Source organism: Zootermopsis nevadensis, unplaced genomic scaffold, assembly GCF_977971745.1.
Source record: "Zootermopsis nevadensis isolate Lab colony 2312 unplaced genomic scaffold, Znev_1.0 Znev_ptg000022l, whole genome shotgun sequence".
Classification (NCBI taxonomy): Eukaryota; Metazoa; Arthropoda; class Insecta; order Blattodea; family Termopsidae; genus Zootermopsis; species Zootermopsis nevadensis.
Genome location: NW_028259154.1, coordinates 14,981,686 through 14,997,357, shown reverse-complemented (window position 1 = coordinate 14,997,357; position 15,672 = coordinate 14,981,686). Strand labels below are relative to the sequence as shown.

The following is a 15,672-nucleotide window of genomic DNA, read 5'->3' as shown; positions in this document are numbered from 1 at the left end:
TGTTACACTATAGACGTGTATCTATTGAAATCCCACCCACATTTCCATCACAATAAGCAGTCCGATATTTGATATGGAAAGCTTTTGAATCATAATCATGCACTCAGCTACATCAAAAGCCTGCCGCTAATGACCATATGTATACTAAGCCTAGTTTCACTTCCTTAAAATGAGTAGAAGCGTCCGTCGTTTGTAATGATATTTTAACTTTGTGGCCTTCCTTACCTGTCTTAATGTCCTGTTTGACGTCAGGCATAGGAAATAGTCCAAGTGAGACCATGACTAGAACTTGCGTATATTTCACATTCCGTTCCCTTCAAATATTGGCTTGTATGTAGGATTATATCCTTAAAATCCACGTACAATCACAATGATCAAAATGATTTGTGTATAACTAAGCAATGCAAATATGAACTTTGCCTATGTTGTACTATGCAAGTTTGGTATTTATCTCACTACATATAGTATTTCGTAAATTACTTGTATCGAATCTGCCGTCTCTGGTTGTACTGTGCGCTTCTCGTTAGTCGATGTCCTGTTTCCTGAACGAACATTCAATTTCGAGAAAAATCTCTCGCATTCTCTTTTCCGGCCTCTTTGACTCTTCCGAGCGGAAGGCTTCATTTTCTTTGAATCAGTCTGTACTTTTCCAGCTGTGCCACTGTCGTTTCTGTTGATGATGATACCAACAACAACAACAACAACGTAATTTCTACAACAAATTGTAGAGCAAACCAACGCGAAATTTGTGAGCGAGGAAGAAAGTATGACGAAGTATAAAGTAACTCGAAAGATAACAGGACATATACAGGTGGTTATAATGCAACTTTGCTATACGCCGTTTTTCTTATTCTATTTCTTATGCCACATTCTTTCTATTCTTTCACGGTATAAATGACCGCAAAAATACGAAATAAGTGTCAACACATGTTAAATGAGTTCCGCAGAACAAAGTGCATGTATACGTGAATGAGACGCTTAATATTTGAGCGCTTAAACCAATAATTGCATGTTGATTGTTGTCATTGTACTAACTGACTGACTAACTAACTAACTAACTAACTCCTTGGTAGCAGAACCTGCGGGTCCAACACCGACAACACCAAAGCCCGCCACCGGACACGATCCCGAGCCGACTCTATTTTCCATCCTCACAGACCACCTCTCTAAGAGCCATCTTGATGTCATCCTCCCATCTATGCCTTTTCTGCCCAGTGGTTGTTTTCCAAGAGGATTTCCCATCAAACTTCTGTACGCAATCTTGCCTCCCCCAAGCGTTCCACATGTCCATCCCATCGGAGCCTCCTAGGTTCCACTAACCTCACTGTGCTAGCTGGCCTGTGTAATTCACACCGCTTTAAGTTGTGTAACATTCTAAATTCCTCAATTATTTCATCCTCCCTAGGTCAAAATATCTTTGACATATTGTTATTTTAAAATTATTGGCGACCATTGAGATCGAACCCGGGATATTTTATTCGCCGAAAACGCTTACCTCTCGAATATCCTGTCTTCCGGAAATGGCTATTTTGTAACTATATGTTACACGTTTATTTCGTATCTGTTAGCAGAGGGCGCCATGTGGAAATGAGGTCTAGGTTTGGTTGTATGTCGGTATTTCCGAAAAGTGACGCAAAATAAGATTGGGATATGTGAGTCGCTTTCGCAGTGGTCTATATTATAGACTCTATAACGTCAGATAACCGTCCCGTGTACTTGATACTCCCTGGCAAGAAATCGACCGAGAAAATAAAAGCGTAGTCATTTTTGTTTATGACGGTACACCACGAACCCAACTTTCCCCAGTCCCAAGAACCCTACGAGACCAAGAGCCATCTGTTTCGCGTCAGTTACACATGCCACTGACGTGGAGAAGGAACGGGATAAAGCAGCTTAGACCTGGAAAAGCCGTTGTCACTTATCTCCTTTAGAAACTGAGCTTGCTAGTTCAAAAAGGAATATTACCTTGGACATTGTTCATTGTCTGAAGTATATTTGATATACATGACGTTTCGAGGAGTTGGTTCTGCTCATGTCTTCCAGTGATTAGTTTTCATTATGCTGGCAGGTTTTAACGGCTTTTTAAAGGAGTATTAATGCTATTAGTGCACGTCTGTAGGGGCTGAACCCGGGATGTTTTGAATACTGGGCTGGTGCGTCAATGTTTTCTTTTTGTCGATAATAATAAATATAAGGGCGATAAAATATCTGTGTGTGTAAAGAAAGTCAATCACCTGAAGACGGAAATAAAAACAAATCCCGAAACGTGGTATGTGTCTTCGAATGTACCTCAGTCAGCGGACATTTTTGGCATTTGACATGTTTACGTGTATTCGCTTAACGAAATAAAAATGTGTTTTGAAAATATTTTGCTAAATGTGATCCATGCAGTAAGTTTTTAATTAATAAAGTTCTGTCCCAAACTTTCAAAAACATGTGCAACAAAAAAACACAACATTTAACGGCACAAATTACAGTAATTTCTCCTTAATATTAGAGGAGAAACTGAATTTATAAGCTGTCACATTCTTTACAGATTGACACTTTCGTTGATTGGACCCATTTTCTATAGTAGAAAAAAAAAATTGTCGAAGGACTCCATTCAATGAGTTGTTAATTGTAAATTTTGTGAAATAAATTTATGTCTGTTTACAGAGAACCGTTTTGGGAGCACCTAAATGTGGACACACTTCTTTTAAAATAACAGGCATTTTCCTGGAACTGGAACAGAATGTTACTTATTGAAGAGTAACAACTTCCCATTTCTCGATGCACTTTTAGAGAGGTAGGTGGCTTGCGTTGGACAAGGATAATGTCGAGCACTGTCCATATAATATGCAGCAGTGGTTGGTTTGCTTTTTTGGTTGGTGATCGTTTGCTGCTCAGGGATTTTAATTCTTATGGGATAATATTTATAAATGCGTGTGTTGTTATATCCGTTGCAGTGGCAATGCTGTTGACGGATCTTGGGTCTTATAGGATAATATTTATTACTGTGTGTGTTGACTACTTTAGATTTTCCCATCATCGTTGACGGAGGCATTACTAGTGTTGTAATAAATGATCCACTGTCATTATGGTACGTCGCTAGCGAATCGAGCTCTCCACCAAATTCCGTAGGCAGCACGTCCTTTGAGACTTTCTTGTATTGTGTGTCCATTGTCGTATTTGAACGTAGCTGAAAAGAAGTGAATTGGCTGCTAAAATAATAATTCCGAACGCAATAAGTAGTATACTCGTATGCCATAAATAGTAGCTCTTTATTTTCTATGGATCTAAACTTAGATTAATATGTAACTGATAAAAAATTACTTCACTCGCAGAATGATTCAGAGTTGTAGTAAAATACTAGAGGAGGTTGTTGGGGATATCATTTGGAGCAGAAAATATAAATAAAGTTTTTGAGATTTGCCACTGTTTCCGTATTAGGTGGTGTCTGGTGGTTTTAGTTAAATCAAGGAATTACGTTTTTGTGAACGCAGTTTAAGAATCACAGTACCTTGTAATATATATAATTATATAATTTGTTGTTTGTAAATTGTTTAGCAAATAACTTTAGTCTTGTGACTGGTTATATCAAGCGCAGTTGTTTTTTGTGGTACTTGTAGGTGAATGAGCTTTTATGCTGTGCTGTTTGAATTTGTTAATCAATTTCCAACATTTTCGTTGAATGTTCATTGTCGAGTACTCTTCTTTCGTCCTTTTGCTTTTCAGGCCTCTTTGACTCATCCATGAGAAAGGTTTCCTCCTCTTGAAACCAGTTCCTGTAGTGACCCAGCTGTGCCACCATCATTTCTGTAAATTAATAATCCATTTCTTAATTTAACGTGCAAGAATTCCATGAGCTAATTAAACAGAATGACTGAGTAACAAGGAAAATACATACACGAAGTAAACACAGTAAAATATTCTAGTAGAAAGAGCGTAACAATGGCGAAGGTAGAATATATAGTAATTACAAATTAATTGATTTCAACAAGATACATCTTACAATGCTATCAAACACGTCAACATTAGGGCTGTTACAAATCTCATTGACTGCTGAGGCACCGCGAACAGAAAGACGTTTGCTGCCTGGAAACGGAGTGTACAAATTATTGAAGTCTTTTTAGGTCTTTGGAACTCTGATACCAACAGTTTTCAAAAGCGAAAGACCGGTATTAAAGCCTTCATAAAAGGTCCTTACGAATAAAACATTAAAGTAACGCTACCTGTCGTGAAATATGTTCAATTCCAAGTTGTCCAAAACGTAATTGTAACTGTGTGAATAATAATAAAAAATGATTGGCAAAATAACAAAAAAAGAACGCTGCTTATACCAAAATCCGCTTTTGAATACGATTCGAATGCAGGAAATAGACACAATAATAATAATAATAATGACAATTTGAAATACAAGGACCTTCTCATAGAAATACAGATAATGTGGAAAGTTCAAGCAAAAGTAATCCCAATAATTATAGGAGCGACAGGAACTGTCTCCAGGTCGCTCAGAAAATATTTGGCCAACATCTCGGGCAAACACGACATCAGGGAACCGCAGAAGACCGCCATTTTGGGAACTTCAAACATCATCCGAAAGACGCTTTCATAAAATAAAATTATATAATACACGTAGCACTTGCTAAAAACAATATGTATCCCGGAAATAGCTGCTGTCCCATGTACCTTAGGGACAAGGTCTGTCTCGGGTACATGGAAGTACATACCCCATAAAGTGGTGAAGAGATGGGACAATAATAATAATAATGTCATCATCAATAATGCAGTGTGTAATGGCTTCTTGCTTTGAAGTATGAACATATATTACAAGTGTTCTAATACGAATGTTCTAAAGAAACTATTTGGACCTAAGAGTGATAAAGAAAGCGAACAATTTAGGATGAAACTTTATGATTTAAATAGGTTACCTAGAATTATGAGGGAAGTAATCTCTAGAAATCAAACATAATTTTTGTAGGAAAACCTCTTAAAAACAAACAACTTCTAACAGCAGAAAGTGGGTTGGTAACATTAATATGGATCGTACTGAGGTAAGTTATTAGAATTATAGGTGAATGGATATGTCATAGGTTAGGTCTAGTGGTTGGCACTTCTGCTTCGTATTCGTGATATCCCGGGTTTAAATCTTGATCCGGAAATCGGCTATCCTAACTGACGTTTTTCTTTTGTATTTCTCAAGACAAATGCGAGAACAGGTTCTTAAAGCAAATCACAACTTCTTTAATCAATAACTTTCCAGTCCATTATTTATTAATCTTTGCGTCATTGATCTGAGATAATAACAGCTTTGTTATGCAAGCCACAAATAAACAAATAAGGCAGGAAGGTCACAGTACATGCAAGCAGACAAGAACTTAACACTCGATTTACTGATCAGCTGACGGGAAACCTGTTCTTTCATAGAAACTTATTATGCAGATGAAGAAAGCGTGGTCAAGCAGGCAACCGCCCTGTCCTGGAAGTCAGATCAGCTGTTCACATTTTACTGTATTTCCTGTAAACTGTTACACAATTTCCTTCAATTCTCTATCTCTGTCTCTCTTTTGACATTGCAACGCACTGAAATGTATTTGAATATAGTTTTCCATCATTTCGTCCATGTGTTTTAAAATTTCTGAACCTTTATATCTTAAGAATCAGAACATGCTAGTACTCAGAAAAATGAAGAGAAGGTACTGTTTCTAAAACAATATAAAATGTCAAGGCGATGCTATATTATCACAGCCCCAAATATCTTCTTGGCGTAGTGTATGGTCAGAAACAGTGGAAAATTTAGTTTCACCTGCTCATTAGGATATATGAAACAAATGTGCTGTTTTATTATAGAGATTGTCTGATTGTCACGGTGTGTTGAAGTTTTAAAAAGTCATACGTTTGACAAAAACTAGCTGTCTTTTTCTTCAGAATCTTTTGTCGTCTTCCTAGAGTTTCCACTTGAAAACTTATGCATTTCTTGTGTTTCTATCTCGACTTACGTATTAACAGTTGGCGCTGCCCGAGAGAGACAAAGTACGATATCGCGATGTGTCTAAAGTATGGACTGCTGCTAGTACTGACGTCTCATTTTGCCAGTTGTTTGTTTTGTGAAGCGTTGAATCTTAACTTGAGGGGAAATCACATCACAGACGTTTCAAAACGAAGCTCGGAGGGAAATATTTGAATCAAAGTTTTCATAACAACTTTTCCTTCCTAGATGTCCTCTTTGTCCTTGGGAGGAGACGTGTTAGTGGTGACTGAAGGAATTCAGAAGTCGATAATTTAGAATGTTACATAACAAGGAACTCGGTGGTTTATAGCGTAAACATAACATATTAATTTACCATGTTATATGCACAGATGCAATATAAATACATGGTACATGAAATGCGTTGTTTAAGGTAGCCACTAGTGGAACGAAAATGTTGAAATAAGGTGTGAGAATATGTGAAGAATGAAATAGGTTAGACATTTTTTGAACATGGAGATGGACGTTTGGGTTCTAAAAAAAGGCACGGCGAGGTGCGTCCCTCACTGTCGAATGACAATGAAATGGCTAAAAGCAGACTGCATTCTGCGTGTAGTGAGTCAAAAGGTCGGCCATTTATATATTAATGTAGATAGCTCCTCAGTCTTAATATTGGAATAAAATTGTAAGCTATCTGATTAATTAGGTGCTTACTTTGAATAGACGTTTGTTAGTAAGCTAGCTACCTATCCAGTTACTTAGGTGCTTAATTTCCCAGACTATTCGTTACACACGTACTTAAGCCTGGCAGTCATAGCAATCACTTGGTGCCGTAGTTATTAACTTGTTTCTCAGTCACAACTTACATATCTAGACAGCAAGGTGGTTTATTTATTCCCCCCAAGCGCCTACATGGCGTTTAGTGGGACACCTTTTTTATTTTCTTATTTATCTAGGCGGTTGGTTGGAGCGCTATCCAGTACTTACATGCTTCTTCGACTAGGAATACTGCAAGTGTAGGATTTATAATACATACTACCCGCGTATTTTGATAGCTTGTACAGTGTCCCACTTAAAACTCAACTCAACAGTAATCACGTAGTAAAGTAAAGTAAAGTAAAGTTTGTCCCACTATACGCCATGTAGGCGTTTGGGGTGAGTGGAGGTATAGCTCCTCTCTTCCTTGACCTCGGCACTAGATGGGGGTGAGTGGTCAGCATCACGCCCCGGCCGGCTTTACCCCCGGGAAAGGACCCCGGTACCCATTGTAGAGGAGGCTGGGTGAGCCCCAGAGCCGGTCTGGACGCAGAGGCCAGAGGAAATATCCTCTGCCCCCTTCGTCCAGCCCGTAGCTAGTCACTATACTGACTGAGCTACCCCGGCTCATGTAATCACGTAGTACGGTACAAAAATTGAACTCAGAATTACGTCCACCCCGTGTAATAGACTCTTCCAACCTCCCCCGTTATGTTAGAGTCAAGGTCACTTTTGTTGCTAGGCCGCTTTATGTCTATCTCCCTATCACTGAGTACATGTATATCTACCCGCCTGTTTATGAATATATGTACTTAATTACTTAAACCGTTGGCTAAATATTTACTTAGATAGATGTTAACTGCTTACACTGTTAGTCGGGTTATTTGTGTTTCGCTGCAGTGTGTACGCATTTATTTCACTTACTGTATCCATCAGTCGCCTTTCAGTAACATAAGCCCAGATGAGCGGAATGTGATGATATTTCTAATTTCGATTTATTAATTAAATATGCCGATGAAATATGCATTTGTAAAAATTGACCGACGTGAGGGTATGAGCAGGCTTTCAGTTTTTTGTACTAATCAAAGTGTACATATAAATGAATTTCAAAGAAAATTGTATTCATTGTTATTATATTTTGTGTAGATTTGCTTAACCCGATGTGATATTTCAACATGGACGTAATGAAATGAGACTTACATATATACATGAAACGAACATGCTTCTATGCGATGAACAACGAAATTAATATTCTTGAAAACTCACTGTGATAAGTCGTCAGTGAATCCAGTTTTCCTCCATACTCCTTAGGTAGTGCGTCTTTTGAGACGTGGTCGTACAACGTATTCATCGAAGTGTGAATGAAGATCTGAAAGGAAATAACATATTCACCAGATATAAATTTACCGAATAAAATTTTTGAAGTGGTAGCAAAAATCTCAAATTCATTGTACCATCAATTTCAACACGAATATAATTTCGAATCGTTCGTTTATTTCCCAAATTCTTAAATTTACACATTTTTAAATAATGTTTTGTTTCCGTTTTTTGTAATTTTGTCCTACATTCTGCTGTGACACAAAATGTAACTGGGTGAATCTACGAACGACATTTATACTAAACATACCTTAAACAATGGGCAAAGTTGAGTATTTACTAATGAATGAACGATGACATGACTTTAGAAAGTAAGTTTATATTAAGTTTGTATCGCCATGATTTATTTTTTATAATTTAGTTACTAGTAGTTATCAACTCCATATGTCATTATATCCTACTATTATGAATGAATAGAAACTTCGTTTATGCGAAAATGTGTATGCCGCGTGAAGATCAAATTAGTGTATTATATAAAATGTTATATATTTATCATATTACTCCTTACTCGCATATATTGCGATTCTGTAACCGTGCAAGCTGGGTAACCAACTGCATCTAGCAGAGTCTTTCTTGAAAATCTAATACTGCGCTCAGCTTGCCTCTTTTAGTGGACCAGAAGGAGAACGGTGCAAGTCCATACCTTTCTAGACATGCAGCTCTTAAGAAATGGTTTTAACATAGCCATCATTGCCTTCGTGACGTAGTTGGCATTCAGAAAATGATTTGCCACAACATTGCCAGGGAAAGCGTCCTGAAACAGACAAACCTGTGGAAGTCAGCAAGTTAGATATAACTGGTGAAGGGGTCTTCGTCGGCTTTATAGAGGTGACATTTTCATATATATCCACGTTTGAATGTAGAATTAGCTGACGGTTGTTATTTTGTAAGACAACTTTGGCTGATGGTTTAATCGTTATTTGTGTCTGTCTCCTTAGTCAGCTTTAGAAAACGGTTTTCAGTTTATAATGAATCATGGTACCAGCATTTACAGTTATATTCGTACATTATGCCACTAGACTTCAACCAGCGTTCTACTTTAATTTCCTAAATTACATATTACTAACATGGTGGCCATGCTAACGTATTACCTGAGAAAGACACTGTTGGCGTCATTTAATATAGGATCCTCATGTTTTGTGTAAGAAGTCTTCGAAAAAGCATTTCTCAAGGGACATTTGTAGAACATAAAAGAACAATATGGTAACCTGGTGAAATCTATACACACTTTCGGTTTCGTGATTCTACGTAATTAACGTGATAAAACGTGGCAGAAAACTGTGGAACTTTTTATATGTAAATAATTAAAACGTATCGACGATGCGAAGAAACTGTAAAGTGTAGTTGGCAACTAGTATTAACGTGCATTGCGCACAGAAATGGTTCACGCACCATGTTCAGTTTTATTAACTTGCGGTCTCTGCCGGCCTCTCCAATCTCTTCTCAGAGCTACTTCTTTGTTCAGAATGATTCGCGGTAGCTCAGTCTTATTGACGAGCAACGGTTCGGCGCCCGAGGATCTTGGTGTATTTAACGATGTGTTCAGTTGCTGTCGAAATATGACAAGATCAACGAGCAATGAATTGGAAAGTTGCTAAAGGAAGCCTTTATATTCTAAATTAAAATACCGTGCTTCCATTTGCATGGAGGGATTGAGGAAAACCCTCAGTCAGAATAGACTACCTCCAAGCTGAGATTTAAACTTTATACGATGGATGAAGTCCAGAAGGGACATTTAACAATATTTATAATATTTGTAAGATGAATATTAGGTGAATTGCTAAATGACGTAAACGGCAGGCGGATACCTGAATATACTCGGCGTACATCTTCGTATAAGAGAGTGTCAACCTGGAGAGGTGTTCGAATCTACAGCCCTTCGGGTCCATCAGAAAGACATACCCAGGAACTGTACCGTTCTCTAGCATGAAGACATCTTGAACCATGAAATATGTTTTGAGTGCACCTGAATGCGAGAACTTCGTTACATCCAGATCCGAGAATCGAACTGCCATCACTGCATTCCCGTGCTGGTCCTTCTTCGGAAGAACAGCAAATTCACTGAAAAGTTACATGTCATTTAGTTGGACACGTTTGTCTCGCGCTGTCTTAAGGACCTTCTTCTTTTACGGGGGATGAAAGCAAATTAGGAGCTGGAATTTGAGGTTCTCATGGCGCAGAAGATGTCTGCTGTCGTCTTTGGGATTGTGACAACATGTAGTCCTTGTCTATCGACTGCACTAATTATGGAGGCTACACTTTTATCCGAAACGTAGGTGACCACCTACAAGACTACACCGCATCACAACCCTACAACCCAGAAAACCACAGTCGACAATGTAATGTGGTAGGACGTCTGTATATTAGGAGCACTAGACTAGATTATATTACAGTGATAAGTTCAGGGGTGATAGTTTGGGCAAAGCCTGAAGACGAATGAAAGAGATGAGAAATTTATGCAAGATTTAAGTCGAAAAACATGAAGGGAAGAGACCACTGGGTTATCCAGGCGTAGATTGTAGGTTAATATTAAAGCAGAGATTGAAAGAAATAGGACGATAACGTGGAATTGATCCATATGGCTCATGAAATAGATCCATAGCGGGCTCTTGAAAGTCGGATGTTTATCTTCGGGGTCCATAAATAGCAAAAGGCAATCTGAAGGATTTTCGTTTCCCATGAAGGGCTCGCTCAAGGTAGTTAATTAAGTAAATATTAAATGCATATTCCGGAAATGAAACTGTACCAGTGTAAAGTGAACACACACGTGTATTTGTCTACATGCACATACCAACTGGCACCCATTTTGATTACGTAAATGTACATCCCAATACTTCACTGTTTTAATTACTCTGACAGAATAACACAGAGCGAAGTTCTGACGAGAATATATGAACACGAGAGAGATTAAATAATCAGTGAAATGGAGAATACAAAACAAAGTTCTTGAAAGAATATTTTGACCCGAGAATGGTATTACAGCCAGAAAAATTGCGAACACAACAAAGTTCTGACGAGAATATTCGGCTCCAAGAGACACTGCGACACTGGGATGCCGGGTTCGAATATTATTCTCTGCATTGATTTTTCTCCTTGTTTTATGTACTGATCCGTGATGTTAAAAAGGTATTCATTTCTATAGTCTGCTGTTTTATTAAATGTACGCCAGGCCAGTGCTTGTCTTTAAGTATAACGATTGTAGATATTTTCTGGGAGGTCATTCCTCGAACCGGGCAAGTGCTGACAAGATTCTGTGTTCCATCTGATGTTTGTCCTATGTATAATGTACATAGTTTCTGCCTTTCAATTTTTAACGTGTAGCTTACTCACAGTATGGACAAAACTTGCTGCACATCATGCCCGTTAGGATCTCTGTTTCCAAATATTTCCGGTGAATTCGAACGAATTTTGTAGTATGCTTGTATAGTTCTCTTACAGGCCTCCAGGTGGTTCTGACAGCTGTGTAGAAACAGGATCAGCTGTTCGTCTGTGGATACATACAAAAATATTTTGATGCTCCAACACGTGATATAGAATATTACAGACCAGATATTTTTCGGACGCTTGTAAGTTTCTGCTGGGATAGGAAAAATACTTTCACTGGGGGGGGGGGGGGGGGATCCAGTTTGCTGGTAGAAGGCTAATGTAAGGTAAAGATATTATCTAACATAAATTCAGATTTTAAATTACCTAACATTACCAGGGCAAGTAAATGAAGAATGATTATTACATAGACAGCAAACACGACAGGGAAACAATAAATGCATGTAACAATTTGGTTGGTAAGTCCAAGGTAAAGAGTCTGTGAACTTCATGTATCGTTTCTCATACTCTCGCCCGAAAGGTGTTTGAGCGAGATCTGAAAATGATTTAGCATCTAAAATCATATCTTAAAATACTGGTAAATGTTAGGCTGGTTATTGAAACAAATTAACATAACTGCACCTAACCCATTATCACATGCCACGGTGGTCTTGTGGTTAGAACGCTGGCCTTGTAATCCTGGGGTCTCGGGTTCGATTCCCGGCGGTGCCCGAATTTATAACTTGTGTTGGGCAAGGCCGTGGTCTAGGCAACACGGAGTTTTCCTCCGGGGACTTCCCCGGTTTTTCCGTGGCATCCCAACAATTACTCCATTCACACACAGAAGAAGGCAATGGCAAACCACTTCTGGATCATCTGCCAAGAACGTATATGAACAGGTCCCAGTCCGAGAAAAGGATGGAAGGATTCTGTTCATATGGACCTGTCGTCAGACAGAACACTAAATAAATAAAATAAAATAACCCATTATCAACGCCAGCGGTTTCACGAATCTGTGTGGTGGCCAATTCCCAAAAATTGGATGCTAAAATCAGTCACTAATGACTCTGTTTATTGCAGAGGGAAGCTTGGAACACTGCAGGCCTGTAAGTGGACGTGACCAATTGGTTGAATTGACGGTTGAAGGCGGCCGGAGATTTAAGGCTTCTTGATTCTGTTACCGATGTTAAAGATTTAGAGTAATTTAATCTCCACGACAGCATGATATTGCGAGTCGGAACCTTTACAGCATAAAGCTTACGAAAGTTATATTTCAACAATTCGTTTCTTTCCTGCAAAAACACACGCGTTACAGGGAGCAGTTGATTAATGGTATTTTGTAAAACTGTGAGATACATGCGGGATGGTTGTTACGCTTTAACACAGAGTTATGATTGTCACCGCGTTGATACGTTATGAAGGGAGTTTACCTTTCGTGTATTTTTAAATTGTGTAGATGAGTTTTTTCATATCGGGATTGCGTTATTTTTATTAGTCCACACTTTGCACGGGTCACTTGTGTGTGACATTGACTAGGCAAAATTGGGCTATTTATACTGTAGTAACATACGTTTTAAAACGACTTTTATAGATTTTCCGATATTTATTGCAGCTATAAAGTAAACCAGTTTTCAAGTATTTAAGAGGCCAAAATCTAATAAATGGATGTTTTTCATCTAAGAAAAACTAGATTTGTACAGTCCTGTGGTTACGTAAGCAGGCCTACTTTTCTATCTCTCGCGCAGGGATATCTACTCTGAAGTCAATGTATGTCATGACTGGTTGGGTGAATGCTGTTTTCGTAGAATGACGAAATTTTTTAAAATTAAGTTATGATAGTAGCGACCCTGGTAGGAAGAAATGCAAACAATGTTATATTGGCTCCAGTGGTGCGGTTAACGGAGGCTGTGTTTGGCGAGTGTAGAGTCAGAGGGTCGGTTTTGTGTTGGCGCGTTTGGTAGCAATCTGGCATCACTCGCTGTGAAGATTTCATTCTCACCAGTTTTTACTGGCTGTACTACGCTGGTACAATAAATAATAAAATAGTTTGAAAATGTTTGTAGTGTGTATAAATTATTCAAATAGGATTCTTGCTATTTATACACTTCGTAGACTTTGTCCTCTACCGATTTCAATATTTGTCTGAACGACTAACGTTAATTGATTCTTAATATAAGTCAGTGTTGCCACGCGACCACTTGGAATTGTGGGCGTATCTACCACTTCAGTCGTAGATTTATGGCTGCGTTGTTGTGTGTTGTGCTGTCCTATATAGATAGAAGCCCTACGAGGGGCTGACACAGCATTCGTAATTGCCCTATGAAACGTATAAAAATGTGTAGAAAGAAGACAAAAATTTATAAAGAAAGACAAAAGCCCATAATGGGCTGGAAAGAAGCACTAGATGAGTAATTTCAGCATCTTTCTGTAGCTATTAAGTTGAATTTGTTTACTTATCTTTTGGTTTCCAACATGTGTTTGTGTTTCTGACGAATATAAGTCCATATTTGATCCATATTTTTTTCGCCGATCGGCTTGCTATTATTTTTCTATTGAGTTATTACGTTTTTGTAATAAACTTCACGGACAGAAAGAATTAACATCTTTCCTTAACCTTGGGACTGGATCGATGGTCAATGGTCACTTCATGCTCCAGCCATTTTATCCCCACGGATACTACCTTCGGTATCCATTGAATATGCCCCAGAGCCAGTCCGGTAAAGGTAGTAAAGATAAAAGTAATTACCCCTCTCGGAAGTCAAATCTCAGTCATCTAGTTCGTTTACAGTTTAATAATCAGCTGTACCTTCTCATTTTAAAAATTTTGTAGACTTTCTTCAAATGTGATGAAATTACGAAAGACGGAATTAGGAGAAAATCTGGCGATATACCTGACAATATGAACACAGTAAGAAAGAAAAAAGAGAAAGTAAACTTTCTAATCACCTGTAACTTCACTCGGCAGGTGAGGCTGTTTCGACATCCAGTTTCTCAGGTATTCAATGTGTTCCTGCTTCATATTAATATTCTTAGAAAATTCTTCTGCAGCTGTTATGGGTGGCATGTCGTATCTGATGGATTTAATTCGATAACCTTAAAAAACATGTTACAGGGCCAATGTTATTTTGTTATATCCAACTAAGTGTATTAAAGTCTGTAACACTATTATCATCTTTGAACAGTGGATAATTATTATGTTCCATTTTTTACACCAACTGTAATGCTTTCAAAGCTAAGTAGAATTTGATATTCTCATGGCGGTGAGTACGAAGATGGTGTCTTCGTGGCTGTAGGGCCGTGTAGTCTGGTAGAAATTTACCAACTCTCACTCATCGTCCTGTTGATGGAGGCAGCAAGGACCTCTGAAACGTCGGTAAGCATCTACCAGACTACACGGCGCAACTACCCAGAAGAAAACCATCTTCGGTTTCAAAGCTGTTACATGGTCGCCACTGACAGGGCGGAAGCTGTAAAATATTTACTCAGGTCTTAGACCTCTTTCGGTGAATGAATGTACTGAAATCTTTTTGGGAGATCAGTTACTTCAAATTCTACCGTGATGATGGTTACAGTAATTCTCCAAAACGTCAGTGTAGCTCTGACATGGCTGATATCCCAAAAAGATATTAACGTATGAAAATATTTATATTGTTATTATGTAACGAATTATTTAATATCCATTAAATGCCGGTATTTATTTGCATCTTACTAAATCCCACTGGAAAATTTCAGTTTTCGGTACCATGTAACCAACCAGTTTGATTTGCAAACTGTCGGCGTGATAATACTAAGACAAGATCAGAAAACCCATGGTCACATGTAATCAAATTCTTTCATTTAACTCGTAGGTGACTATTAATTTGTAGTACAACAATATTTTTAATAAAAACTTACCTCTGTAAAGCAACGGTGTGCAATGAGAACGACTAGACGGATGACTGGATAGTAGCTCTTATAAGCAGGCAGATAGCGAAGAATCTCGTTTACCTTCAGCAATTTGTAACTTGTTCTTGTGTCATAAATAAAGCTCGATGTTTTGAGGTTGCGAAGTTTACAGTGACACTTTGCTCCAGTGTTATTTTTAGATCGCGTTATAGGTCTGCCACAGTATTTGCCGTCACGAGGATTTGCGTTTGTTGCTAAGGTAGCATACACAGGACCTGGAGAACTTTCAGAATGAGGGAAAGGAGCTTCACGATCTGTAATGTTCGTCCTTATTGATAAGGATGTGATGGGCGTAGCATGTAGGTCGAGTTGGAAATGAGAAATGCTTAAAAATATTTCTCTTG

General features: G+C 38.3%; 2 protein-coding genes across 9 annotated transcripts in view; one reads left to right on the top strand and one right to left on the bottom strand.

Moving 5' to 3' along the window:
• LOC110839727 (kin of IRRE-like protein 2) overlaps positions 1 to 15,672 on the top strand; it is a 577,271-nt gene that overhangs the window by 263,560 nt on the left and 298,039 nt on the right. The window lies entirely within an intron of this gene.
• On the bottom strand, positions 3,229 to 15,425 carry LOC110839729 (alpha-tocopherol transfer protein-like). 2 transcript variants are annotated; one of them, XM_022084202.2, is made up of 7 exons: positions 15,278 to 15,425; positions 14,330 to 14,476; positions 11,411 to 11,567; positions 9,889 to 10,141; positions 8,724 to 8,849; positions 7,970 to 8,072; positions 3,229 to 3,795 (listed from the first exon to the last, which is right to left on the bottom strand). In XM_022084202.2, the coding sequence occupies exons 2-7, from the start codon at positions 14,445 to 14,447 to the stop codon at positions 3,644 to 3,646; spliced, it is 909 nt and encodes a 302-aa protein (XP_021939894.1). In that variant the 5' UTR covers positions 14,448 to 14,476; positions 15,278 to 15,425; the 3' UTR covers positions 3,229 to 3,643. The 2 variants fall into 2 exon arrangements, with proteins under 2 accessions (XP_021939894.1, XP_021939895.1); XM_022084203.2 differs by having other exon boundaries at positions 8,724 to 8,834; positions 15,278 to 15,424.